Genomic DNA, 27,554 nt, shown 5'->3' on the forward strand with positions numbered 1-27,554 from the left:
GAGCTTAGCCAAGTTCTTAAGGTGTTTTAGTGTAAATCACACCAGTATGATTTACCCAAACCTATACAACCTCTGTGCCAATTTGCTTGGGCAGCTGTAGCCAAATGCCAGACCCGGTGGGTTGATCAACAGGGGCGGCCCATTCCCAGGGTCCTGGAGGGAAGATGGAATCCAAGGTCAGGGTTGCTAGGAGGTTTGGCCCCTTCTAAGGGCTCCTCTCTGTGGGCATCACTGGTGCTCCCTCTGTCCTAGAGAGAGAGAGAGAGAGAGTGTGTGTGTGTGTGTGTAAGGACCAGATAGGATCAAGATCTTTCCTAAAAGCTTCTGTTTTTTTTTTTAAGATTTTATTTTTATTAGAAAGTCAGATACACAGAGAGGAGGAGAGACAGAGAAGATCTTGCATCCATTGATTGGCTTCCCACACAGCGGCAATGGCTGGAGCTGAGCCGATTCAAAGCCAGGAGCTCAGAGTCTCTTCTGGGTCTCCTATGTGGGTGCAGGGTCCCAAGGCTTTGGGTCATGCTTGACTGCTTTCCCAGACCACAAGCAGGGAGCTGGATGGGAAGTGGAACTGCCGGGATTAGAACTGGCGCCTATATGGGATCCTGGCGTGTGCAAGGCGAGGGCTTTAGGCGCTAGGCTACCATGCAAGGCCCTAAAAGCTTTTTTTTGATTTAATGACTTCGCTAATGATCCTGTGTTCAAATACAGTCACATCCCGAGGTTCAGGGTCCGAGTTTCGGTGGCAGGGAACACACAGGATCCCTGAACATCCCTAATTTCTTGTCGTTGCATGGGGAGCCCTGCTTGAGCTGCCTGTAGTGAGGTGGCCTCCGATCCCCTGGTTCTGTCCCGTGCAGGAGGAGGCAGCGAGGAAGCAACGGGAGCTGGAAGCCTTGCAGCGGAGCCAGAAGGAGGCCGAACTGAGCCGGGAACTGCAGAAGCAGAAGGAGAACAAGCAGGTGGAAGAGATCCTGCGCCTGGAGAAGGAGATCGAAGACCTGCAGCGCATGAAGGAGCAGCAGGAGCTGTCGCTGACTGAGGCCTCCCTGCAGAAGCTGCAGCAGCTGCGGGACGAGGAGCTGCGCAGGCTGGAGGACGAGGCCTGCCGCGCCGCCCAGGAGTTCCTCGAGTCCCTCAACTTCGACGAGATTGACGAGTGCGTGCGCAACATCGAGCGCTCGCTGTCGGTGGGCAGCGAGTTCTCCGGTGAGCTGAGCGAGCTGGCCGAGAGCGCCAGTGCCGAGAAGCCCAGCTTCAACTTCAGCCAGCCCTACCCGGAGGAGGAGGTGGACGAGGGCTTTGAGGCGGACGACGACGCCTTCAAGGACTCCCCCAACCCCAGCGAGCACGGCCACTCGGACCAGCGCACCAGCGGCATCCGCACCAGCGACGACTCGTCCGAGGAGGACCCCTACATGAACGACACGGTGGTGCCCACCAGCCCCAGCGCGGACAGCACAGTGCTGCTTGCCCCGTCCGTGCAGGACTCGGTCAGCCTGCACAACTCCTCCAGCGGCGAGTCCACCTACTGCATGCCCCAGAACACCGAGGACCTGCCCTCGCCGGACGGTGACTACGACTACGACCAGGACGACTATGAGGACGGCGCCATCACGTCCGGCAGCAGCGTGACCTTCTCCAACTCCTGCGGCAGCCAGTGGTCCCCGGACTACCGCTGCTCCGTGGGCACCTACAACAGTTCTGGGGCCTACCGGTTCAGCTCCGAGGGGGCTCAGTCCTCGGTGAGTAGCTGCACCTGCCACCGCCTGCCCGGGGTGCCCACTTGAGCAGTGGAAATGCTCTCCATCCGTGTCCCTGTGCCGTCATCCGTGGAGTTGAGGCTGGTCCCTCCGTGGGCAACCGAGCCTTCTAATCACAGCCTTTGACACAGTCTGGAATCCCTTGTTTCTGAGTAGTAGCAGCAGCTGGAACTCCGCTGTGCCTGTTGCACACTGAGTGCAAAGCCCAGGATTTTGCCTTTGGTTGAGCAAAGTGGCATGTAGTAGCATGGAGCCATTTGACTTGCTTTGCTTTGTGTTGGGAAATGAGCCACTCCCCGCACTGGAACGAGGTTTGCGGGGGCATCCTCGGGCGCTTGGCTTGCAGTGGCTTCGTGACCCACTCCACATGGCATAGTTTTTGTTCTGAGTAGAAAGGAAGAATCTTTTCTAGTTTCTGGATTTACTTACACACCGCCTTGGGTCTTGCCTGCAATGCTCCGTTGACATGTTCAGACCGAACAGTGTTTTTGGCTTAGTCACTTCGGAGGCCTTAACTCTTGTGTGCGTGGTGTAATTAAAATGACAGCCTTACAACAGCAGTGTTCTTTTAGAATGGGTAGGGTAAGTTTTGAATTCAGACAGGCCTTTGGTGTATCAGTCCAGCTAAGCACCTGGCCTGACGTTGGTCTTTTGGAACCCCATGTGCTGGAGCTGGGGTGCAGCTCGCTGGTCGGTGGGGTCTGTGTGCAGCGTTGTGCGTGGCCGCGCCCCCATTGCTTCTCTCCTTGTCTAGTTTGAAGACAGCGAGGAGGACTTTGACTCCCGGTTTGACACAGACGATGAGCTGTCCTACCGCCGTGACTCCGTGTACAGCTGCGTCACCCTGCCTTATTTCCACAGCTTTCTGTACATGAAAGGTAGGAGCCACAGCCCCCAGAGTTGTGGGGTTGGGGGGTTCCAGGCATGGAAAACTGGGACCTCCTGAGCTATTGACAGGGACCCCTAGCCCTGACCTGGTCCAAGGCCACTTGGGTGGAGAGAGGACACCATGGCCTATGGTTGATGTGGATGGCCTGGTCTTCCCGTGATGGACGGGGCCCTGACTCGTGGCCTCAGTGCAGGGTGGCAGGACGCGATTCCTGCTTTGCCCTCGCTGCCCCATCACATGCTTTCTGTTTCTCACGCACACGGCTGATGTGAATGGCACTGCGCTCTGCGGACCGTACTAGGAACCCATTTGCGTTGGTAAACAATGTTTTCTCACCTCAAGTTGGTGACAAGGACAGTGAGAGGTTGGCAGTTTTTAGGGGGATGGTCAAGGAGCTGCACACACCATTGTTCTTCTGTGCCCCAAGGCTGGTTGGGGCCTAGGACGTGCGGTGGGGGCAGCGTTAGTAAGGGCTGTGGTCCAGCGACACCCCTTCCCCATCCTGAGCCTCTTCCCGTGTTCCATCTGCCTCGCTGCCCCAGGCTTGCAGTTTCTCCTTCGCTGTCACCCAGGTTGGATCCCTGCTCCTTTTCTCTGAAATTCTTCTCCCTTATACTCCTTTTGCTTTGCCAGTTTGGTGTACTTTTTACCTTGCTTCTTCTTTTGTTAACATCCTTTATTGTTATTTATCTAGAGACAGAAGAGTTCTCCATCCCCTCATTTACTCCCCACATGGCTGCAACAGCCAGAGCTGAGCCAGTGCAGAGCCAGGAGCCAGGAGCCTTGAGCCTCCTCTGAGTCTCGCACGCGGGTGCAGGGTCCCAAGGCTTTGGGCCGTCCTCGACTGCTTTCCCAGGCCACAAGCAGGGAGCTGGATGGGGAGTTGCAGTAGCTGGGACATGAGCTAATGGCCGTTTGGGATGCTGGGGCCTGAAGGCAGAGGACTAGCCAGTTGAGCCACAGCACTGGCCCCAGTAAGCATCCTTCGTCTTTTTTCTTTTGTTTGTTTTTTTCTTCAGCAGTTTGCTTTTTTTTTGGTTCTTCATTTACAATTTCGTTTTCACTTGATGTCATTTTTGTTCCATCCATTTCTACTTCTGAAGCAGGAGGTAAACACCTGCACTAGAGCATATTTTACTTGTTTCAAAGGCAGAGTTGCAGAGAGGTCTTCCATCTGCTGGTTCATTCCTGAGATGGCCACAGCAGCCAGGCTGGGCCAGCTGAACCCAGCAGCTTGGACTTTTTCTGGGTCTCCCACATGGGTGGCAGGGCTCAGGTACTTGGGCCATCTTCGTTCCTTTCCCAGGAGCATTAGCAGGGAGATGGGTGGGAAAGTGGGTCAGCTGGGCTCGGCAGCGTGGCCTAGTGGCTAAGGTCCTCGCCTTGATCCCATATGGCCGCTGGTTCTAATCCCGGCAGCTCCACTTCCTCTCTCTCTCTCCTCCTCTCAGTATATCTGACTTTGTAATAAAAAAAAATAAAAATATTTAAAAAAAAAAGTAAATAAATCTTAAAAAAAAAAAGTGGGTCAGCTGGAACATGAACTGCCACTCTTTTTGTTTTTTTGAGATTTATTTATTTTTATTGAAATAGCAGATTTACAGAGAGGGGTTCACTGGGTTCACTGGTTCACTCCCCAAGTGGCTGCCAGAGCTAAGCTGATCTGAAGCTTGGAGCCAGGAGCTTCTTCTGGGTTTCCATGGGGGTGCAGGGTCCCAAGGATTTGGGCTGTCTTCTGCTGCTTTCCCAGGTCACATGCAAGGAGCTGGAAAGGAAGTGGGGCAGCTGGGATATGAACCAGCACCCACGTGGGATACTGTCTCATGCAAGACAAGGACTTTAGTCACTAGGCTACCGCACCAGGCCCAGAGACTGCCATTCTTAAAGGCTGTTGTCATCAGAGGTGGTAGCTTAACCCACTACACCACAGTACCAGTCTCTACATTCTGCCATTCCTCAGCTCCCTGTGAAGTTTATGGAAAGCCCTCCAGCTGTGAGTTGAAGAACTCACTTATTGGTGTATACAGGAGCATCACAGTAATATATATGTTGAAAGATTTTAACCAAGTGATGTAACCAGCCTTGGAACACTTGGCAGAGGGTGGGAAAACTGTCATTAAAAAATCAGGACCCTAGGGGTTGACATCGTGGCATAGCCGGCTAAGCTTCCATCTGTGGCACCTCCATCCCATAACTGAGCACCAGTTCCAGTCCTGGCTACTCCGCTTTCAGTCCAGTTCCCCACGAAATGTGCGTGGGAAAGCAGTGGATGCTGGGCCGCCTTGGGCCCCCGCCACCCTTGTCGCAGACCTGGCTGGAGTTCTTGGCTCCTAGCTTGGGCCTGCCCTCAGCTGTTGTGGGTGTTTGAGAAGTAAGCTGGGGGGTTCTGGCTCACTCTGTCTCTTTCTCCCTTTCAAATAACATGGGGGAGGGGGAAGAGAGAGAAATCGCGTTTGTATTTTATGGGCACAAATGAGCTTTCACCAGCCTAATGCCCTACTAACAATGTTGACAGTGAGAAAATTCATGGCTGTGAACAAATTCTTAAAATTGAGCAGCTTTCAGAAAGCACACGGAGTTGAGACTGGCCTGGGAGTGCTGCTCCAAAGAGAAGAGTACCTGATTAAACAAGTTATCAGCAAGGGCTACTGTGTTCTAATCTTTGAAACAGGAATAAGCTGTATCATTTACAGATGATAAATCAGTAGAATAGCTTTGTGCTAGAATTCTTCCCTGAGCTTGTTTTGAGAAACCCAGTTTTAAAGTCACAAATCAAAAAAATAATCATGTTTCATTCGGAGAGTCCTTGGCAGATGAGCTGTTTGTACTGGAAGCGTTCCAGAGCTTGGCTTGCTCCCAAAAGATGCCTCGGCTCTGTGAGCAGGGATACAGGAAACGAGCACATCTGTCAAGTTCAGTGCAGCAGGTGCACCATGCGCCCCTCGCACCTTAAGTGCAAGCCAGTTGTGTCTTTGCTGCTTTGTTTTCTTGCAAGGCTTAGATCTACAGCCAGTGATGTAGTCATTGAAAGGACCACCTAAAAAGTTCTACTTTATTTTGCAAACTATGAAAAATCATTTTATTTATACTTACTTGAAATATGTTTAAATGTCTCTATGTGTTATTGGTTGATTAAAAAGAAAACCCTTACAGACAATTTTATGGGAAGCAAAGCAAATTACTTTTCCACTGTGTTACATAAAGCGGATTTTTGAGTGATGGTAAGAAGGTGTAACTCTTGGTCTCCTTGGGGAATCTGAAATACTAGGATAAAATGATCTTGCTGGAGAAATTGGACTTTGTTTAATCCCATGAAAGATAATATCTGTATATTTTTGTTTGTCTCAACCAAAAGTGGTTTTCTGCTGGTGAACCACTCTTCAGCTCTCTCCTCTTGGTTAGCCCGATGATTCCGTGCTGGGCTCTCACGTGTCTCATGGTGTCTGTGTGGCCTTCTGTAGCCCTCCAGTGTCACTGCCCACTATCTGGGGAATCAACCGGTAGCAGATCAGAAATACGTAGGAAAAAAATTGCGCTATTCCTGAACACGTGCTTATTTCCTGTCGCTACTTCCTAGGCAGAAAGCCCAACAACTGTTTACATAGCATTTCCACTGTAGGAATCTTAAATAATGCGAAAATTAAATAATGTCTACAGAAAAATGTATATGGGTTATATGCAGATTTTATATAATTTGCTTTTAGCGATTTGAGCCACTGTGCATTCTTAACAGATACTTATTTATTCATTTGCTCATTTATTCATTTGAAGAGCTAGAGAAAGCCAGCATTGTGGCACAGTGGGCAGGGCTGCTCCCTGCGATGCCAGCATTCTATATAGGTGCTGATTTGAGTCCCGGCTGCTCTACTTCCTATCCAGCTCACTGATAGGACTTGAGAAAAGAACAGAAGATGGCTCAGAAGGTTGGACCTCTGCCCCCCATGAGGGAGACTCAGAAGAAGCTCCTGGCTCCTGGCTTTGGCCTGGCCCAGCCCTCACTGTTGCAGCCACTTGGGGAGTCAACAAGCAGATAGAAGAGCTATGTGTCTCTCCCTCTCTATGAGTTTAGCCTTTGAATAAATAAATATTTGAAAGAAGAAAAAGACTAATATGCGGAGAGAGAGAGATCTTCTATCCATGGGTTCATTCTGCAGAATGCCTGCAACAGCCAGGACTGGCCCAGACTGAAGCCAGGAGCCTTTGAATTCCATCTGAGCCCCCATGTGGTTGGCAGAGGCCTAAGTGCTTGGGTCATCATCTGCTGCCTTCCCAGACACAGTACCAAGAAGCTGGATAGGAGGTTGAGTAGCTGGGATTCACAGCTACATTTTGATATGGGATGGAGGCTTCCTAAGTGTTGGTTTAACCACTGCTTCACTGCGCCCACCCCTCTCTGTGGATTTTCTCATCCATAGAAGTCCTGGGAAAAGTCCTTGCTGCATGTTCAAGGGCACCTATCAAAACAAATTGTAGGTGACAATACTTTTGTGTTTATGCAAAATCATAGTTTCTTTTCCCATCTAAGCTGGATTTTATTGCTAAACTCCAAAGTCACTGACGATTCTCGTTCCTACATTAACCAGATAAAGAAGAAAAGATGTCAACTGTTGACATTGTTTTCAAATACTGTCCCATCTGAAGCATTTGGAGGGAGGTGTGACCTGTCCACGTGGCAGCGGTTCTGTCCCTTGGCTCCTGACTCATTCCTGGGGCATAGAGTGTCATTCTGTTCCTTGTCTTTCTGTAAGTTGCTTTCCGTTTTCCCAGTGGCTGTGAACACAAGGAAAGGCTGGCATTCCCGGACAGGTCAATCAAGCTGGTCATCCAGGGCACCCTGGAACGTGGGGTGCATATCTGCTGGGAGGGCCCAAAGACAGGAGAAGCTGTAAGCCCGCTGTGGATGCCCTTGGGCTCAATCTCGGTGACTTTCCTTGAACCCCAGGTGGCTTGATGAACTCGTGGAAACGCCGCTGGTGTGTCCTCAAGGACGAGACCTTCCTGTGGTTCCGCTCCAAGCAGGAGGCCCTCAAGCAAGGCTGGCTGCACAAGAAGGGCGGCGGCTCATCCACCCTGTCGCGGAGGAACTGGAAGAAGCGCTGGTTCGTCCTCCGCCAGTCCAAGCTGATGTACTTCGAGAACGACAGCGAGGAGAAGCTCAAGGGAACGGTGGACGTCCGCACGGCCAAGTACGTTGATGGAGCCCAGCTGTGGGCGTGGCGGGCGGAGGTCTGGGGCTGCTGGGGTCCAAGGCTCCACTGTGGGTGCTTTTGGGGCGGTGAGTCGAGCAGGTGTGCAGGGAGTCCCAAGGATGTGCTTCTGAGGATCACATGTGTAGGGAGCTGGGAAGCGAGACTCATCTGTGTATGATTGTCCCTGACGTGGGGCTCTCATTGTGAGGATGGATTAGCCTCTTGGAACTGTAATAGTGCATGCAGGTGGGATGATGGGCCTGGGCAGCAGTAGGTGGAGAATCCCTGTGTGGGTCAGCTCATCACTTTCAATTCTTGCTCAGTCTAGCCATCAGCCAGCAGACAAGTTAGCTACACTGGGAGCAGCCTGGCTGTGGGAGGAGTAACTTTTGCATGGCGTCATTGGCCTTGCTCCTATGTGGGTTGCTGCAGCCACCCCCATGGCTGCCTTGTGCGCTGTCCCCCTTAGAGATCCAAAGTTTTGCATTTTCCACGGCCTGTTAGTTTTGTTAAGAAGTTTTAAGTACTGTTAGAAAATCACTGGGGTTAAGGGCAGCTGATTTTCTTGGGCAACTAGACAATTAAGCATGCAAAGTTGTTTTGAGATAACCTGTAGGCATATTCCACTCCCAGCGGGGCAACCACAGATATTTAGAAGATTGGTGAGCTAAGCTTGGAGAGATCAAATGAACTCCCTAAGTCGTGAGACTTGGGCAGGAAATGGTGTTTCTCATCTGGCAGCATCAGCAATTTTGAAAAATTATTCAATGGAAAGTGGAAAGTTAAACGAGGAGAGAAAGTGCTTTTATGTGCTTAACTTTAAGGTCACTTCATAAAATGTCCAGAACAGAGCCCTGAATATTTGTATTGCCCCCATAGGGGTATTAGGAGGAAGAGTGGGTGTGTGGACATTCGAGTCTGAATTCCACAGTAATAGATGGGGCCTGGCTCTGTCATCTCCCACTGTCTCCTCTGAACCCTGCCTTTCTATTCCTGCTGTGGAAGGGGAGCCCAAAGGCCAGGAGGCAGAGAGGGAGGGAGGCCGACAGTGGGTCGAGGAGAGAATGACATAGTAGTGAATTTCAGCAGAGGAAACAGGTACCAGCAGCCCATTATTCATGACTTCCACATCCACAAATACAGCCAACCACAGGTGGAAAATGGAAGTGAGGAAGATCATGTCTGTCCCGGCCATGCGCAGAGCGTTTGTTCTTGTCCTGTTCCCTGAACAATGAAGCCCAACAGCTGTTTGTGTAGCACCTACCTCAGGTGTAACAGGACACCGAACATACACAGGAGGTGTGTGGCTAAATGCATAGACTGCCGTTCGGTGTGAGACTCGAGTGCATCTGCAAACTTTGACGTCCCCAGGGGACCTGGAAGCATGCCCCGCCCCGCAGACACCAGGGACACCTCTGTCTTCTGCAGCTTCGGCGTCCTCAGGGGTCCTGGGACCATGGCCCCGCCCCGCAGACACCAGGGACACCTCCGTCTTCTGCAGCTTCGGCGTCCTCAGGGGTCCTGGGACCATGGCCCCGCCCCGCAGACACCAGGGACACCTCTGTCTTCTGCAGCTTCGGCGTCCTCAGGGGTCCTGGGACCATGGCCCCACAGACACCAAGGGATGCCTCTGTCTTCTGCAGCTTTGGCGTCCCCAGGGGTCCTGGGACCATGGCCGCACAGACACCAAGGGACGCCTCTGACTTCGCAGCTTGCTCTGCCCTACTTCAGGAATTTCTCTTCTCTGGGTGCTTTATCAGAATTAAACTGATGACACAGAGTGTTCCCTTTGCTGCCATGATCCGTGAAGCAGGGTCAGTGAGGCACATTGAGGTTTTTCATTTTTTTATATTGAAATGAGTTATTTACTCATCTTCCATAGTAACAGCTCCCCATTATTCTTTTTTTTTTTTAAAGATTCTTTTTTTTATTACAAAGTCAGATATGCAGAGAGGAGGAGAGACAGAGAGGAAGATCTTCCGTCCGATGATTCACTCCCCAAGTGAGCCGCAACGGCCGGTGCACACCGATCCGAAGCCGGGAACCAGGAACCTCTTCCAGGTCTCCCACGCGGGTGCAGGGTCCCAGTGCTCTGAGCCGTCCTCAACTGCTTTCCCAGGCCACAAGCAGGGAGCTGGATGGGAAGTGGAGCTGCCGGAATTAGAACCGGCGGCTATATGGGATCCCGGGGCTTTCAAGGCGAGGACTTCAGCTGCTAGGCCACGCCGCTGGACCCTCCCAATTATTCTTTTCAAACCAATCCCAGACATGTATTTCCACTTGTAGATATTTGAGTATGCATTTAAAGATTATTTCTCATATGTAATCACAATACCCCATTACCATGGGTGTGAAAAGCAGTATTGTTTCCTTGTACTCTAGTGTTCGGAGTCCCCAGTTTTGCAAATGGAGAGGTTGTGTTCTGGTTGGCATGGGTTATAAAGATTTGACAGTTTTGTTTCTTCAAATCAGAATCCAAGTAAGACCTAGACTTTGTCTAAACTCATGCCTTTCTTTTCGGATTTTTCTTCCGTATTTCCTTGCCGCCTGTAATTGAAGAAGTAGCTGTGTTTCCCCGACAGTGCCTAGCATGTGCTGCTTGCATAGCTGGGCATTGCTTAACCTGTTCCTCCTTGTCATTTGTAGATGGTAGTTGGAACCAAAGGACAATCAGTTCAGGTTTTTTTCTTTCTCCATAAGAGGGCCATCTTGGTGGTGCCAACTTTGCTTTCTTCCTCTTTTTTTTTTTTAAGATTTTTTTTTTTAGGGGGAAGTCAGATATACAGAGAGGAGGAGAGACAGAGAGGAAGATCTTCCATCTGCTGATTCACTCCCCAAGTGGTGGAAATGGCTGGAACTGAGCTGATACGAAGCCAGAAGCCTGGAATTTCTTCCAGGTCTCCAACGCAGGTGCAGGGTCCCAAGGCTTTGGGCCAGCTTCGACTGCTTTCCCAGGCCACAAGCAGGGAGCTGGATGGGAAGCTGGGCTGCCAGGATTAGAACCGGCGCCCATATTGGGCTCTTGGTGTGAGGAAGGGGAGGACTTTCAGCCGCTCTGCTATCACGCTGGGCCCTTCTTCCTGTTTTTAAAAATATTTGTTTGAGGAGTCCACATTGTAGCCCTTCCTGGCATCACTTAAAGGCACCAGTTCATATCCTGGCTGCTACACTTCCAATCCAGCTCCCTACTGATGGCCTGGGGAAAGCACCAAAAATTTGTCAAAGTTCTTGGGCCCCATTTTGGAGACCCAGAAGAAGCTCTAGGCACCTGGCTCTGGCCTGGCCAAGCTCTGGCTGTTGTGGCACTCTGGGAAGTAAACTAGTAGATAGCAAATATCTTTCCTTTCTCTCTCTCTCTCTCTCTCTCTCTCTCTCTATATATATATATATATATATATATATATATATATATATATGCCTTTCAGATAAATAAATCTCTAAATGTTCTTCCTTGAAATGTGGCGGTCTCCCGGCCTCTGCTGGCAGGAGTGTTAGCATGAGATGAGGTGCTGAGGTTGCGAAGCTCCAAATGCAGCGCCTGATGAGAATCGTGCCTTGTGTTAGGAAAGTCGGAGACGGCAGTCCCGGCCACTGAACACTCAGGCTGGTCACTGTTAATGAGCAGGTCTTTGGCTTGTGGTTTAAGGGTTAGAAAGTTCAAAAATAAGTGGACATGTCTGGCCTGGGCCTTCTTTCTGTGTCATACAGAGATGGGTGGGCAACAGATAGCACTCGGAGAAGAGAGCCAAAAGGCGAGGTGCCGCCTCGGCTCCTTGGCTGCTCGCACTCGCCGTGCGTGGAGACGAAGCCCCGATGGCCTGATCACACAGTGTGGCTTTGGGGACTACGTTTCTAACAGAACTCAGCAGCTGAGGTGACCATGGGAAGAACTCAAACCAAACTGTGTGGCTTTGACCACCAGTGTAGATCAGAAGAGGATGCCAGAGAAGTGGCAGGCGCGAGTGAGAGCCAGTGGTGGCTGGCTGGGGATGGCAGCCGTCAGCAGGGTGAGATGCTTTTGAGGGATAAAGCTCTGTGCTGGCCTCCCCAGGCCTTCCACCCTGTGGAAGCAAAGAGCAGCCTGGCTCCCCCTGGAGGTCACTGGAGCCTGCTTCTTATTTTATTTTATTCTTTCAGGTGGATAGACAGCCCCCATCTATGGTTCAGCCTTCAATGCAGGCAACAGCCAGGCTAGGAAGAGGGAACTCAGTGCTATATGAAATCCCTTCAGGTTTTGCATACAAGATGTATGTATCAAGTATAAATGGATTTCATATTCCGACGTGGATTCCATCGCCATGATACCTCATGACCTGTGTTCAAATATTCCACAATTTAGGGATCCCAAGCACTGCTGTGCTCACACAATTCACATAGGAAATCTCAGCCTGTCTGATTGCTTTTCCCAGCTGTCATCAAGGATTCCGTGTCCCTGATCTGCCTTTGCTGTCCCTGCAGAGAGATCATAGACAACACCAGCAAGGAGAACGGGATTGATATCATCATGGCCGACAGGACCTTCCACCTGATCGCCGAGTCCCCGGAAGATGCCAGGTGAGGCGTGCGCTATGGGCCTCGTCCTGACCACGTCCTCCCCGTGTGGCCGCAGGGGCCTGGCACGGAGTCCCCGTTGTCTGCTGGCTTTGAGAGCTTTTAATTCCTCTCCCAGTTGGATTTGTCCGTGGTGGTAGTTGGAGAACTGAAAGTCATCAGGGATTTATGTTCTTGTCCCTTGGGGGAGCTTCCGTCTGGGCAGAGGTGTTCCTGTCAGGCAAAGGACTCTGGATTTGTCACTGGACAGACCCCTGGTGACCCTGGCCCTGACTGATTCTGTTGTTAGCTGGATGTGTAAACGCACAGAGACTCAGTGCTCTGAGCTTCCCCTCTAGATGCGAGAGGGAGCAGCTTGTATGTTGCATGAGAACCAAAAACAGCACGTGGCTGTTCAGTACATAACGCGGAGGCATTTGGAGGGGTCCAGAGGTTTTGGTTGTCTAGCTAGAGCTGTAGTTCCTGTGCTGTTCTAAATGCTTCTTGTATGTGAATTGCTTGCATTCTCACAGCAGTGCCTTGCGCTAGGAAAACGAGCTTCTGAAGGGCGGAACCCACTGCAAGCTTGTCTTTGACAAAGGCACTGAGCTTAGAGTTCAAGGGCCCGTGGTGTCCCTTGTCAAGCAAGCAAGCAAGCTTGTGTGACTTTTCTGGACCCCTGCTGTCCATGTTGGGGTGCTGAGGCGCTTAGGAGAACTGGTACTCACTGAGCAGTGTGACATCACAGGACTTGTGGCTGCAACACAACGGGGCCTCCGTCCTGTCAGTTGCCACCACTCTGTGAACCTGTCTTGGAGGTGCCTGTCTTCCACTCAGCTCACTAAATAACCTCTTCTAATTCATGAGGGTAAAATCTGAGGCCCACAACCTTCGGTTGGAACCTTCCATTGAGTTCTCGGGACCCTGGGTATTTCTGAGTTAATGCAACACCATGGTAACGGTGTTCAGGGTCAAGACATCAGAAAATAGCTCTTCCCATGGGAACAAACCAAACCCTGTTTGGAACCATAAATTCTGACACACACTGGAAAAACAAGCAGACCTGAAATTACAGCCCCAGCAGCCCGTCTGGGCGTCTTGGTGACCACAGGCAGTTTTGTGTGATGAAGGGAATGCCCACAGCTTTTCAGTTGAATTACAGGCCCAGTGCCTGGCAGCTGTCCTGTGTTTTCAGCCCAAATGAACCTGCTGAATTTAGCATTCAGAATATGTTAGCCAAAAACTTAACCAAACCCTGACCAGTGGAGCACATTTTTACCAAGTCCTTTTCATATCCCAAGTAATTCTTGATTGAAGAAGTGAAGTTTGTAATTGGAGAGTGTTAACGCACAGAGGTTGGAAGTACCAGCAGATTTTGCCCTTTTTCTGTGAGTGTAATTCCACGTGACCCACATCTTGAATGTATGGTTTTTTTCACTGTTGATTTTGGATTTTTCTTGAAGTTTATGAAGCAATGACTGCCGTTTTGGTTAATTCGGGTTCATGGGACAGACTCACACCTAGTTGCTCCCCGTCTGCATCACTGGTGGCAGCCTGTAGGCCTGTCTGAAAATCAGCCCCGTTTGCTGATTGCTTCGCCAGTGCCCGATGGGTGGATGGCTCTTCGGGGTCATTTGCCTGTGGTTCTGATTGTATCATGACTTGTTCTGCTCGAGTTTCCTGGAGTCAACATGTTTTCTGGCTCTGATGAGGCTGAAAGTAAGAAAATCCCCTTGACATGAAAGGAAAGTGGAAGAGTTCCTGAGTTAAAAAAATGTTCTGCCTTCTGCTTGAAGCAGGCGCCCTGGATTTCCAGCTCTCCAGTGGTTTTCTTTACTTGGGCGGAAATCCAGTCAGGTTGTTGGGAACCCATTCTGTGAATGAAGAGAAAGACATATTGAGTGGCCATTAGGAGAATGCATTCTTGTATTATAGGCTACCTTGCCTTGAAATCAAACATAAATAACTACATTCCAGGGGCAGAGAGAGTCAGAAGGAGCATCCATCTGCTGGTTCTGTCCTCACATGCTCAGAGAGTCTGGCTGCGAACGAAGCTGGTAGCCAAGGCCTCAGACCAAGGCCTTGTGTATCAGAAACTCAATTGCTTGCACCATCACTGCTGCCTCCCAGGATCTGTGTTAGCAGGAGGCTGGAGTTGGCCTGGAATGGAGTGCAGGTGGCCTGAGAGGGGATGCAGATGTCACAGCTGCTAGGCTCAACTCCTACCCTAAGCATTATTTTTTGGAAAGAAAAGTGGGCAGGTGTTTGGCACAGTGGTTAAGCTGCCACTTGGAGATGCCTGCACCCCTTATAGGAACACCTGGTTCAGGTCTCAGCTGTGCTTTCAATTCCGGCTTCCTGGTGATGCATACCATGTGTGTGGCAGTTGAACCCCTGCCACCCATGTGGGAGACCTGGGTTGAGTTCTTAGCTCCTGGCTGCAGCACGGCCCAGCTCCAGCTATTGCAGGCATTTGAGGAGTGAACCAACAGATGGAAGGTCTCTTTCTCTCTTACAAATCAATATATACAGGGCCTGACATGATAACCTAGGGGCTGAATCCTCACCTTACATGTACTGGTAATCCCATATGGGCACTGGTTCACTCCACTTCCCATCCGACTCCCTGCTTGTGGCCTGGGAAAGCAGTAGAGGATGGCCCAGTGCCTTGGGACCTTGCACCTGTGTGGGAGACCCAGAAGAGGCTCCTGGCTCTTGGCTTTGGATCAGCCACTTGGGGAATGAGCCAACAACGGAAGATCCTTTAAATCTTTAAAAAATGAAAACCTTTTTTTTTTTTAAAGATTTATTCATTTTATTACAGCCAGATATACACAGAGGAGGAGAGACAGAGAGGAAGATCTTCCGTCCGATGATTGACTCCCCAAGTGAGTCGCAACGGGCCGATGCGCGCCGATCCGAAGCCGGGAACCTGGAACCTCTTCCAGGTCTCCCACGTGGGTGCAGTGTCCCAATGCATTGGGCCGTCCTCAACTGCTTTCCCAGGCCACAAGCAGGGATCTGGATGGGAAGTGGAGCTGCCGGGATTAGAACCGGCGGCCATATGGGATCCCGGGGCTTTCAAGGCGAGGACTTTAGCCGCTAGACCACGCCCCCGGGCCCGAAAACCTATTTTAAAAGAGAATTTTATAAACAGATGTCCTCTAGATTTATAAGTAGTATTTTCACTAAATATCCTTGTTTTGGTTGAACTGAGGACTGTTTTTTTGTTTGTTTTCTGGCTGCCAATTTCTCAAGGGCCTGGTCCTGCTCAGCAGGGCTGCAGAGAACCACTGTCCCACAGCTGGATCCTGCTGCTTTGAGCACTCAGGCTCCTTCTTTGGCTTTGACCCCTGGTGGCTAAGGAGGAGCCTTCATTTTCATAGTGGGCATGGAGGGGACGGAGGCTGGCCACACCTTAACACTTGCTCTCTCCCACAGCCAGTGGTTCAGCGTGCTGAGCCAGGTCCACGCGTCCACCGACCAGGAGATCCGGGAGATGCATGACGAACAGGCCAACCCACAGAACGCCGTGGTGCGTGGAGCCCCGGGGGCGGGAGGGAAGGCAGGACTGCCACTTTGCCAACAGTCTGTCTGTCTCTCTCTCTCTCTCTCAAGCCACAACAAGAAAGCAGAACCTTGTGAGTTAAAAATCACATACAAAAGGAGTGTAGGTTATGCGAAGAAAGTACTAAGGTTATACTGAGCTTATCCCACCTCAGGCCTTTTAAAGGTTTGGAAGTACATGGCACTTCCCTTTTACACGACATAATGAATTCCAAGTTGTATGTGTTATATTCATCTCGTTTGTCTGTAAGGAAAACTGAAAACCCAGGTTTTCACTTGCTGAAAGCTCACCATGTAAGTTGGAAAATGTGTACTGTTGTCAAAAACTCCTGGACATTCTGCACTGACCACACTGGGAGAACAGGAGTGACCCATCACAGGAAAAGTGGCTGGAGCCCAGCCCTCCGAGCTGTCTCTGTGCCCTGTGAAGGGGCTGCTGCTAGATGACTGTGCTTTGCTCAGAAAGCAGGCTGCCTCAGGGGGCTGCCACCTGGGGAATAGGACTGTCCCGGGCATCCCAGTGGACAACATCTCTCACCTGCTCCTCTCCTTCCCAGGGCACGTTGGATGTGGGGCTGATCGATTCCGTGTGTGCCTCCGACAGCCCCGACAGGTAAGCTTGGCCATGACTCCAGGTCACAGGGCTGCCGGGCCATGTGCTGTGGCACAGGCTTTCAAGCCACCCTGGGCTGCCTAGACCCTGTGCTGTGCAAGGTCTTCCTTCTTGGTACCCAACTTTACATCATCCTGGAGTCCTCTTCCCTTCTGTTCTCAGAGCCTGGAGGAGACAGTGGGAACCTTTTTCAGGTGTTTCATGCAAAAAGAAAAGCAGAAGAGGAATCACCTCCCCTGGGGTTCTTACAGGAAGAGAACAGCTGCTTGGACTGTGTCCTAGCCTAGGGAACCTGAAGAGGATTCCATAGACCATCTTAAAGCAAGGCATCCACTTGGCTTGACCTAGCTCTTCCCCTGTGCATTTGAAGACAAAGCATCTTGGGGCTCTGTGTACCCAGTGAGCTGCATCATCCATCTCTCTTGCTTTACTGATTGTACATTGTGTTTCTGGCCTGCAGCCGACTAAGAAACATTGTTAACCGATTCAGAAGCAAAGACGACTTCTGCCCTCAGATAACCAAAAAGGAAGCCACTTGTATTAATGAACATTGATGGCAGAAATTACAATTCTTTAATTTAATGGGCAGAATTACAATCCCGGGGTCTCCATTCTCCCACGGACTAGGGCTCCACTGAGCCGAGATTCTTTAGTTTTAATAGTTCATCCACTCCATCTGACACTGGCCTGGGATCTCAAACGCACGCTTGTCGTTTCAGTCATCAGAGCCCAGTGTCTTCTCTCCTCCCCTTCTCTGCACCTCCTTCTTCCTCTCAGCACCTTCGCTCCACAAACCTGGGCGGATCTCGACCTGTGCTTAGCACCCCTGCTTGCTCCACTATTTTCCTGAAACGCCCACCTGTTTCTCTTTCCACCTGTAGAAAGATCTTTAAATTTTTAAAAGGCACCTCAAGTGCAGCCTTTTGAGGTAGTGAACATTTGAGAACTTGGCAAGAACAAATTTACATTTGCTGAGTTGGATGGAGGGATTCGTATAAGCATGAGCCTGCGGCAGGTTCAGGGCCTTGGCAGACAAAAAGAGCTGAAGGAGAAAGTCAGTTACCTGTTGTAAGAGTCCTTTGTAAACACGGCCCCAGGAGGCTGTGCACGGGGCATCATCCAGCCTGTGAGATGTTCCGGGTGCACCTGTCGACCTCTCCTCTCCTTTTATTGGCATCTAACCTGTCTTTCACGACCCACAGAGATCCTCTCCAAGGCAGGAAGAACTTGACTTTGGAGAGGCCACAAAAAAAGGGTTTTCCCTTGTAGTCACCTTGTTTAGCCTTTCTGGAATTCAGTTTCATCTGGAAAGTTTCGCGTGAAGAAATGTTTTCCCTTCCAGAACCTCCCACCTGGATGTGTTCTTCCCAGTGTAAAGGTTAATGGCGCACCAAATAAATCTCACAAAAACAAGCAAGGTTTGCCTCACTGTCAAATGCGGATTCCGACACCCCGTGCTTTGCTGTGACCCCTAGACCAGGGAAAAGCCTCTCCAGTCTGGATGCGAGCAGGGGGGTTGCCGACAGCCGAGCTAAGAGCTCTGCCTCCTTGCCGCCCTGTCACCTAGACCCAACTCGTTCGTGATCATCACAGCCAACCGGGTGCTGCACTGCAACGCCGACACCCCCGAGGAGATGCACCACTGGATCACACTGCTGCAGCGATCCAAGGGCGACACGCGTGTGGAGGGCCAGGAGTTCATCGTGCGAGGTACCTGCTGCCGCTGAGCCCGGGCCCTGCCTCCCCTTGACTGGATATGTCCTAACATTGTGGTTTCATTTTAAAAAAAAAAGTCAGTTTTTCTAGCACAGAGATTAGCTGTTGGTAGCGTCCTATAGGTGACTGAGTGGCAGTTGAGGTTTCTCATGGTTTCTCACAACACGGGGTCCTGCCCCGCAGGGTGGCTGCACAAGGAAGTGAAGAACAGTCCTAAGATGTCTTCCCTGAAACTGAAGAAGCGCTGGTTCGTCCTCACGCACAACTCGCTGGATTACTACAAGAGCTCGGAGAAGAATGCGCTCAAGCTGGGCACCCTGGTCCTGACCAGCCTCTGCTCAGTCGTGCCCCCAGACGAGAAGATCTTCAAAGAGACAGGTAGCTGGGTCTTGAGCTCCAAGCACTGACTGGGGCTGGTCGGAGCCAAGGGTGGCAGTCTCCCATGGGTCCGCCTTCTGAGGCTGTGCGTGGTGAGCTGTGAGAGCAGTGCTTTTGCCACCTCTGATAAAGGGACTTGGTTTATGGCGACATTGAGAGTGTCAGAAGGACCAGGTGAACAGGTGCAGGCGTCCCGCAGGAAGCTGTGTGTTGGTGGGGCTGCATTTGCTTCCTTTTCCTTTCCACCCCGCATGGGTCAAGTCAAGTGCAGCCTGTCTGGGGTACATGTTGACCGTTTAACGCAGCCTAATAGCAGAAAAAGCAGGTGCAAGAGTACAGAGCTCTTTGGGTATTTTCAAAGGATTTCTACAAAATTGCTTATTCTTTAACTTCCTTTTGATGCCATGAGAGCCTTCCCACCTCTCAGCTCACCTTCACTCTTAGGGCTGAAGCTGAGTGTGTGATCCACCCCTGCATTGGTGGCAGAGACGCGATGACCGGAGCCACCACCACTGTCCCCCAGGGTGGGCATTAGCAGGATACTGGGGGCAGGAGGCAGAGCTGGGGGTCAAGCCCAAGCCCCTGATGTAGAGTGTGCCGCATCTTTAAACTGCCTCTGGAAGATGGATCATTTTGATTTCTTTCACGTGATGGCGTGTCTTGCTACGTCCAGGATGAAGGTTCGGACAGGTGCGCTGTGAACACAGATGGCTTAGCACCTGCGTTCTGTTCCGCAGAGAGTGGCCAAGGAGGGGGAGCGAGGAGCGAGAAGCCCAAGGGGCTTGTTCCAGAGCCTAGAAAGGGTCGTGAGCTTACCCTGCTCCTTTTTTCACAGCAGATGCTTAATTCTGGGTCTACTAGTGTAATTTATCTGCCTCTGTCAGCTGTTAATGTCACAAGAGGCCTGTAGTGTTTGATTCATCACTCCATCCCTAGTTCAGGCACAACTCTTGCAGGAATTATTCAAGCATCCATTGAATGAAAGAACTTGAATTCAAAAGGGCTTGGGTCGCAGGTGGTGTGGGCTTCTCGTGAGGATGAGTTTCTGGGGGCTCTGGTGCAAACACAGCACTCCGGTCCCTGAAGCTGAGGCACGTGCCCCTCTACTGTCACAGGCTACTGGAATGTCACCGTGTACGGCCGCAAACACTGTTATAGGCTCTACACCAAGCTGCTCAATGAGGCCACCCGCTGGTCCAGCGCCATTCAGAATGTCACAGACACCAAGGCCCCAATTGACACGCCCACTCAGCAGCTGATTCAAGACATCAAGGTAAGAGTAGGTCTCAGAGGTGTCAGGCAAGCTCAGTCTATTTTCTTTTGCTTTTCTTTTTCTTTTAAAGATTTTTAAATTTTTATTGGAAAGACAAATTTTATAGAAAAAAGGGCAGGGCCCGGCGGCGTGGCCTAGCGGCTGAAGTCCTCGCCTTGAAAGCCCCGGGATCCCATATAGCCGCCGGTTCTAATCCCCGCAGCTCCACTTCCCATCCAGCTCCCTGCTTGTGGCCTGGGAAAGCAGTTGAGTATGGCCCATTGGGACACTGCACCCGCGTGGGAAACCCGGAAGAGGTTCCAGGTTCCCGGCTTCAGATCGGTGCGCACCGGCCCGTTGCGGCTCACTTGGGGAGTGAATCATCGGATGGAAGATCTTCCTCTCTGTCTCTCCTCCTCTGTGTATATCTGGCTGTAATAAAATGAATAAATCTTTTTAAAAAAAGAAAAAAGGACAGAAAGGTCTTCTATTCACTGGTTCACTCCCCAAGTGGCCACAATGGCTAGAGCTTTGCTGATCCGAAGCCAGGAGTCAGGAGCTTCTTCCAGGTCTCCCACACAGTTGCAGGGCCCCAATGCTTTGAGCTGTCCTCAACTCCTTTCCCAGGCACAAGCAGGAATGGGAAGTGGAGCATCCAGGACATGAACTGGTGCCCATATGAGATGTCTATGCTTGAAGAGGGGAAGATTAGCCAACTGAGCCACTGAGCTAAGCCCCATTTGTTTTCTTTTTAATCAAAGCTAGTGCCTGGTTAGTTGTATTTGAGTTTGGTTACCTCTAGGAGCCTTAAAGTAAGTTTTCCTGCTAAGAATATCTTATGTCTCCAGGAGATGTCGAATGTGGCCACAGTGGTGGATCCTCCTTCCTCGTGCTGGTGGCAGGACAGTGGGCTGCAGCTGGAGCCTAGGGCTCCCTGCTCCCGGGCATGAGGCCCCTCTGGGTTGGGGAACACCTGCTTTTCGCAGGTCGTGTTTCAGCCCTGCTGAGAACCTTCCAGAAGTAGCTCATAATTCTGACCTCACTGGATTGTTTCTGGATCATCCAAGTGGGCTTTCGGAGAGCCCAGAGGACCTGTAACACTTGGGGTCTCTATAAGGTACCGCAAATGCTCAGAATACAAATCTGTAGCCTAATGCTGATGATGTTCACCAAATGAAAAGTAAGTATATAAAATCATGTGCTGGGGTGCACATTTGACCCAGCAGTTAGGACACCCCGTGGCAGAGTCAGCTCTGGGTTCTTGGAGTCCACTCTCATGCTCATGTGCTCACAAGGAGGCGCCCTAGGATGGCTCGAGAGCTCGAGTCCCTGCCGTGGTGTGTCTGTGATTTGCCTTCAGAGCCAGATCCCAGTGTGTGTGCTGTGGACCATCGGCCCCGGCGGGGAACGTTGGCACCTTCACCAGGCTGACCGAGGCTTCTCAAGCTGCTTCCTGCACACACACACAGGGCTGGGTTTGTGAGTTTCTTGCTTTGTCCTGATGCCAGGAGAACTGCCTGAATGCGGATGTGGTGGAGCAGATCTACAAGCGCAACCCCATCCTGCGCTACACCCAGCACCCGCTACACTCCCCGCTGCTGCCCCTGCCCTACGGGGACATCAACCTCAACTGTGAGTCCATGCCCCGACCCGCACTCCCCACTCCCAGGTCTGGCTGCCATCTGCCCCGCTCACTCAATAGCTGTTGCAGAGCAGGATGGGTTTGAAGTTAGGCTGTTTCTTGTCCCGAATGGAGTTAAAGCTCACCTGTACTCAGGTTCCCTCCTGCAGTGGGATTTCAGAGTTAGGTCATGATAAAAGGAAAGTTTGAAGTGGGAGGCAGAAAAGCCAGCATTCCGCCTGAACTTCAACACACAAGAAGTCTTCATTGCACAGACGCTCTCCAGCGTACAAGGGCTAGGATAGACATGGCCAGCTAGAGGATGGCGACAAGAGTAGCAGACAGTCTGCGTCTGGTGTGCAGGGCATCTGGAACACTCAGCCCTTTGTTACAGGCTAGCCTTGGGGTCGGTAAGCTGCCCACTTGGAGGCAGTTGCAAGTGCCCTGGGCACGTTACGGCGGGAGAAGCCGAACTGTGGGACAGACAGTGGGTTAGATGTATTGAAGGCGCTTTCCACTTAAGATGTTTCCAACTCAGTAAGGAGCTTATTGGGAGTTAACTCTATCATAAAGGGAAACCTGTTCCACAGAACTAGATCCTAAAAATTGTGCATTCCAAATAAGGAAAGTATTGGGCAACAAGCAAACTTTAACATTTAGGTATGAAGTTCACTTCCCTGAACAGAGTTCAGCACCCTCTGTTTTGGCAGCATCATTTACCTGCTTTGCTCTCAGCTGTTCTGAGCCCCTCCTTGTGACCGGCCCACTCTGTTGCTTTTCCCAGTACTCAAAGACAAAGGCTATACCACCCTGCAGGACGAAGCCATCAAGATATTCAATTCCCTGCAGCAACTGGAGTCCATGTCTGACCCCGTCCCCATCATCCAGGGCATCCTACAGACTGGGCACGACCTCCGCCCGCTGCGTGACGAGCTGTACTGTCAGCTCATCAAGCAGACCACCAAGGTGCCACACCCCGGCAGCATGGGCAACCTGTACAGCTGGCAGATCTTGACCTGCCTCAGCTGCACCTTCCTGCCCAGTCGTGGGATTCTCAAGTACCTCAAATTCCATCTGAAGAGGTGAGCATGTGATAGGCAGGCTGAGCTGGGCAGAGCTGCCCACATGGCCAGCGCTGCGAGTCCCCAGTGAGATCAGGGCGGGCCGAGCTGGGCAGAGCTGCCCATATGGCCAGCGTTGTGAGTCCCCAGTGAGATCCGGGCGGGCCGAGTTGGGCAGAGCTGTCCACATGGCCAGCGCTGCGGGTTGCAAGTGAGATCCAGGTGGGCCAAGCTGGGCAGAGCTGCCCACAGGGCCAACACCATGGGTCCCAAGTGAGATCCGAGTGGGCTGAGCTGGGCAGAGCTGTGCACGTGGCTGATGCTATGGGTCCCAAGTGAGATCCCCGTAGGCCAAGCTGGGCAGAGCTGCCCACAGGGCCAGCGCCACAGTTCCCCAGTGAGATCCAAGCACCTGTGTGGGTCTCTCGGCCCAGCCTGAAGAACACAGGCCTCCTGTCCCTCCTTCAGCCACACAGGCTGTTACAGGAACCACATCACTGTAGGTGGAAGTGTCCTGATGTGTGGGACATTGGCTACCTTAAATTACCACTTTTCATTATGAACAGAAAAAAGACCCAAATTGGAAATTTGTTGAGAATCAAACAGGTGGAAATAATCTAAGGTTTTGTTTCATATTTTGGGTTTTGTTTATTTTTTAAATTTTATTGCTCAGAGCAGAGATTCACAACATGATGTTATGGGGTATATTTAAAAATAAAAATGGTTATGTTAGCAAAGCCAATTAACCTAGCTATCGTCCCCACATATGTGACAAGAGCAGCCGAAAGCTACTTACTTCTGCTTTGGCTGGCTCAGGATAAACTGTTTTCATTTGGCAAAGCGATTCCTTGGGGCCAGAGCGGGGCGGGGTGGGGGGCTTCTCCATCTTGATCTTCTGCCCGCAACCCCACTACCAACAGCCAGCCAGCCAGCCAGCCTCTAGATAGCAATTGACAGTCCCTGTTTGTCTCCTAGGATACGGGAACAGTTTCCAGGAACCGAGATGGAAAAATATGCCCTCTTCATTTATGAATCTCTTAAGAAAACCAAATGCAGAGAGTTTGTGCCTTCCCGGGATGAAATCGAAGCGCTGATCCACAGGCAGGAAATGACGTCCACGGTGTACTGCCATGGAGGAGGATCCTGCAAGATCACCATCAACTCCCACACCACGGCCGGGGAGGTAAGCGTGTAACTGCTGGTGTGTGCTGGACAGGGAGGCTGTGCATAAGCAGCTGGGCTGTCGTGCACAGCTGCTCAGCAAGCAAGTTATAAAGGGAACCCACAGCCAGCCACACGAAGATGAGTGCAGAGTTAAACTCAAGCTGAAATATCCGAGACAGTAATTGAGTCTCTGAGAATCTTGTGGCAAGGGCAGACTCAGCTCAGCAGGGCCCATTGTGACAGGGGAGCAGGGTGTCACAGCACACGGGTATATCTAAAATAGTGGGTTAGGCAAACGTATTTCCTTCTGAAATGTAAACTTGGTGTTATGAAACCAGCTGGCTCCAAGGATAGTGTAATAAAACCCCACAATGCTTTGTGTGTGCAAGAAATGCTGTTGAAATCACCTGTGTTTCTTGGCACACGTGACTATATCTGAGAACTGCTAGGATTTAAGCTTGTCCTGCAGAAGAGGCTCTGGACTCGGGATTTTTTGCCTTTATGATGGGGCGAAAGGGAGATGCCCTCCCTAGTGAATTAGATTCACTTCCCAGGCTGACAGTGGCCTGTCCCGTCCTGTGCTGTGACACTGGACAGTGTGCGCTAAGGAGGGAGGCCCAGTAGGTTCACTGGGACTAGCCCCATCTGTAGTATGGGTTTGCAAGAAGTCAGTCCAGCATCTGTCCTATAGGCAGTAGAGTGTTACCCTGTGGTCTTTTGATAAAGAAGAGGTGCAGTCGATTTTTAAGGAGCAAGGGCCATAGAGCACTTCTGAATCTCTGGGATGACCTCAGAGGTGGTTTTAGGGAGCTGCTTGGCCCCCCGACTGGCCCTGACAGCTCCCTTCAGGTTGGGGTGAAGGCGTGGGGGGGCCCAGCCCACAGAGCTGAAAGCCTCCTGTGTGTCCTGCAGGTAGTGGAGAAGCTGATCCGAGGCCTGGCCATGGAGGACAGCAGGAACATGTTCGCCCTGTTCGAGTACAACGGCCACGTCGACAAAGCCATCGAGAGCCGCACCATTGTGGCGGATGTTTTAGCCAAGTTTGAGAAGTAAGTTCCACCTCTCGGAACTGCCAGAAGGGGGCGTAAAGGAAGGGCTCGGCCTTCACCTGCCCCGTCTCTGTGGCTTGCTGTCTGCTTTGCCTGCTGGGAGTGTGCCCAGCGTTTCCTCTCCGCTCACTGCTGTGTGTCTCCATACCTAGAGAAGGCTCTGATCTGAAACGTGGAACTCATCGGGGCCTTTTGGCCGCTTTTTTTCAGGGCCCTGTTGTGCCCGGGATCTTAGAGTTCTCAGATTCTCGGGCTTTCATTTGTCATTGGCTTTGAAATTGGGCCGATGGACTCCAGCCAGCTCATAAACTTATAAAGTGGACTTAAGGCTGTTTGATCTGCCACGCCGTATTCCCGGGCCAGCACGGTGTGTGCAGTGTAAGCACAGCCTGCAACGAGAATACTCATATCCGTTTTTGCTAAGGCTTGTAAGCTGTTTGAATCTGGGCAAAGGAAATGAAGAGCTAGCTTTAGCTTCTTCCTGCGGTTTCTGCATGATGTTTACCTGAGACCCCTCAGGAAACAGTAGTTAGATCTCACTCAAGCTGCTTATTGGTTTTCTTTCTTTTTAATTTAAATTTTATTTTTGATATCATTTATATAGTTCAGAGGGATGGCTTGTTGGTTTTCTCAAAGTGACGCTGGGGTGGAAGCATGCTTCCCAGCTCTGTTTAAATCAAAGTGCTGAGGAAGTCCTCGCTCCTGTGTGCGGCCCCCCCTCGGATTTCTGCGCTCTGAGTTTCTGTGACTTTTTAGGCTTGCTGCCACGGCAGACACGGGGGACCTGCCCTGGAAATTCTACTTCAAGCTGTACTGCTTTCTGGACACAGACAATGTGCCAAAAGACAGCGTGGAGTTTGCATTTATGTTTGAACAGGTAAGAGGAAAGCGCAGGAACATTCCTTTCTGGGTGAGGGCGGTGTGGCCACGTGCGCTCACCTGCCCCGCTCATCCCCAGCCTGTGGGGCCCCGGCGCAGGCGAGGCCAGATGCCTGGTGGAGCTGTGCATGTCTTGTGTGAGTGTCTGTGCTAGCAACAGTTCTGCTCACAAGGAGAACAGGAGAGTACCATAAGGTGCAAAATGCATGGCATGACTTTAAATTTAAAGCAGTGGGGGAGGGGTGATGGTAGGTGACAATTTAAAACAGGCTGGTCAGGAAAAGCAGCGTTGAAGCAGGTCCTGATGGAGTTCAGGAAGAGCCGGGGGGCGTCCCGGGGCCCAGCAGCGCCTTGACCGTGAGGCTGTTGCCCACCTCGTTTCAGGCCCATGAAGCGGTCATCCACGGCCACCATCCCGCCCCGGAGGAGAGCCTCCAGGTCCTGGCTGCCTTGCGGCTGCAGTACCTACAGGGGGATTACTCACTGCATGCGGCCGTCCCACCCTTGGAGGAAGTGTATTCGCTACAGAGACTCAAGGCCCGCATCAGCCAGTCCACCAAGAGCTTCACGCCGCAGTGTGAGCGGCTGGAGAAGAGACGGACGAGCTTCCTGGAGGGCACGCTGAGGCGAAGCTTCCGGACGGGGTCCGTGGTGAAGCAGAAGGCCGAGGAGGAGCAGATGCTAGACATGTGGGTGAAGGAGGAAGTCTGCTCCGCTCGCGCCAGCATCCTGGACAAGTGGAAGAAATTTCAGGGAATGAGCCAGGAGCAGGCCATGGCCAAGTACATGGCCTTGATCAAGGAGTGGCCTGGCTATGGGTCCACGCTCTTTGATGTGGAGGTAAGAAGGAGCTACTGTATGCTGTGGGCAGACAGCGGGCTGCCTCCTCGGGGTGTGGGAGGTGGAGACAGGTGACCGCTGGCCATCTGGAGGGAGAGCGAGATGGGACAGTTGGCTCTTGGGGTGTCTCCCACCACTCCTAGGTTTTTCCTCCTCCTTTGCAGAAAATGCTTATGGAGAGTAGAAAGTAAGACACAATTAAGGTGTGTATTTGTAAATAACTATCCTTTCTCATGAAGGTTATACGATCTACACTTTAAATTAAAAAAAAGTCCGAAGTATATACACAACTTAGGAACTTTGGCTATATTATTGTTGTATTTTTTGCTGGAACCGTCACTTGGAGGGTAACAGTTTCAACTTCGTAATTAGAAGTTGGCCATTATCATCAACCCAGCATTCATTTGGTTCTGTCTTCCTAATGTAGACATTGAAGGGGAGGCCTGCAGGAGAATTTGGCAAATTGTGGGCATGGCAGGCCAGGCACTGCCCCTTCTTGTATGTCAGTGCGCTTTAAAGAGAACACAGCTGGGCTTGTTTCGTTACGTATTTGCTTTGGCTGCTTTTGTGAACAAGTGGCAGGGTTGGTGGAGATGACCTGCCAAGTCTGAAACGTTTTACTCTCTGGCCTTGCCAGAAGAGTTGGGCAGCTCCTGTTCTAGAGACGCTTTTGTTTTTCTTAGGAACACAGTAGGTCGGCACATTTCCTTATGAGTTCAAATGGAAGCGCTGTGAAGGTCTGCAGATCAGTCCAAGGCCCGTTCGGCCTTCTGTGGGATGCTGCTTGTTGCCTCGCATCAGCCAGTCAGGCATTTGTGCTGTGCACCTGCTCTTTGCAGTCTGCCTAACTTTCATCTCCCCGGACTTGTTATCCCTCACATGTGGGTTCCTCTTGTCTCCCATTGCTGTATGATTAAACCGTGCACCCCCACCTCCGCTGTGCATACAGAACCATGCTCTCCTTGCCAAAAGGAACAAAAACCACTCAGCACAGAGTGACAGGGCCTTTTCCTCTGGGAACCCAGGCTTTGTGCTGGAGGAAG

At 51.3% G+C, this 27,554-nt stretch overlaps 1 protein-coding gene across 2 annotated transcripts in view; it reads left to right on the top strand.

The window, feature by feature from the left end:
• Positions 1–27,554, top strand: part of MYO10 (myosin X) — a 201,656-nt gene that overhangs the window by 171,499 nt on the left and 2,603 nt on the right. For both annotated transcript variants that reach the window (XM_004583754.3, XM_058680035.1), the window contains 15 exons: positions 861–1,745; positions 2,518–2,641; positions 7,595–7,838; positions 12,300–12,395; positions 15,813–15,906; positions 16,496–16,551; positions 18,119–18,261; positions 18,451–18,645; positions 19,761–19,918; positions 21,406–21,529; positions 22,303–22,600; positions 23,555–23,762; positions 24,656–24,792; positions 25,549–25,669; positions 26,056–26,511. In XM_004583754.3, coding sequence (XP_004583811.3) covers positions 861–1,745; positions 2,518–2,641; positions 7,595–7,838; positions 12,300–12,395; positions 15,813–15,906; positions 16,496–16,551; positions 18,119–18,261; positions 18,451–18,645; positions 19,761–19,918; positions 21,406–21,529; positions 22,303–22,600; positions 23,555–23,762; positions 24,656–24,792; positions 25,549–25,669; positions 26,056–26,511 — 3,339 coding nt within the window. The remainder of the gene's footprint in view (positions 1–860; positions 1,746–2,517; positions 2,642–7,594; positions 7,839–12,299; positions 12,396–15,812; positions 15,907–16,495; positions 16,552–18,118; positions 18,262–18,450; positions 18,646–19,760; positions 19,919–21,405; positions 21,530–22,302; positions 22,601–23,554; positions 23,763–24,655; positions 24,793–25,548; positions 25,670–26,055; positions 26,512–27,554) is intronic.

The sequence above is a fragment of the Ochotona princeps genome, chromosome 23 (assembly GCF_030435755.1).
Source record: "Ochotona princeps isolate mOchPri1 chromosome 23, mOchPri1.hap1, whole genome shotgun sequence".
Lineage (NCBI taxonomy): Eukaryota > Metazoa > Chordata > Mammalia > Lagomorpha > Ochotonidae > Ochotona > Ochotona princeps.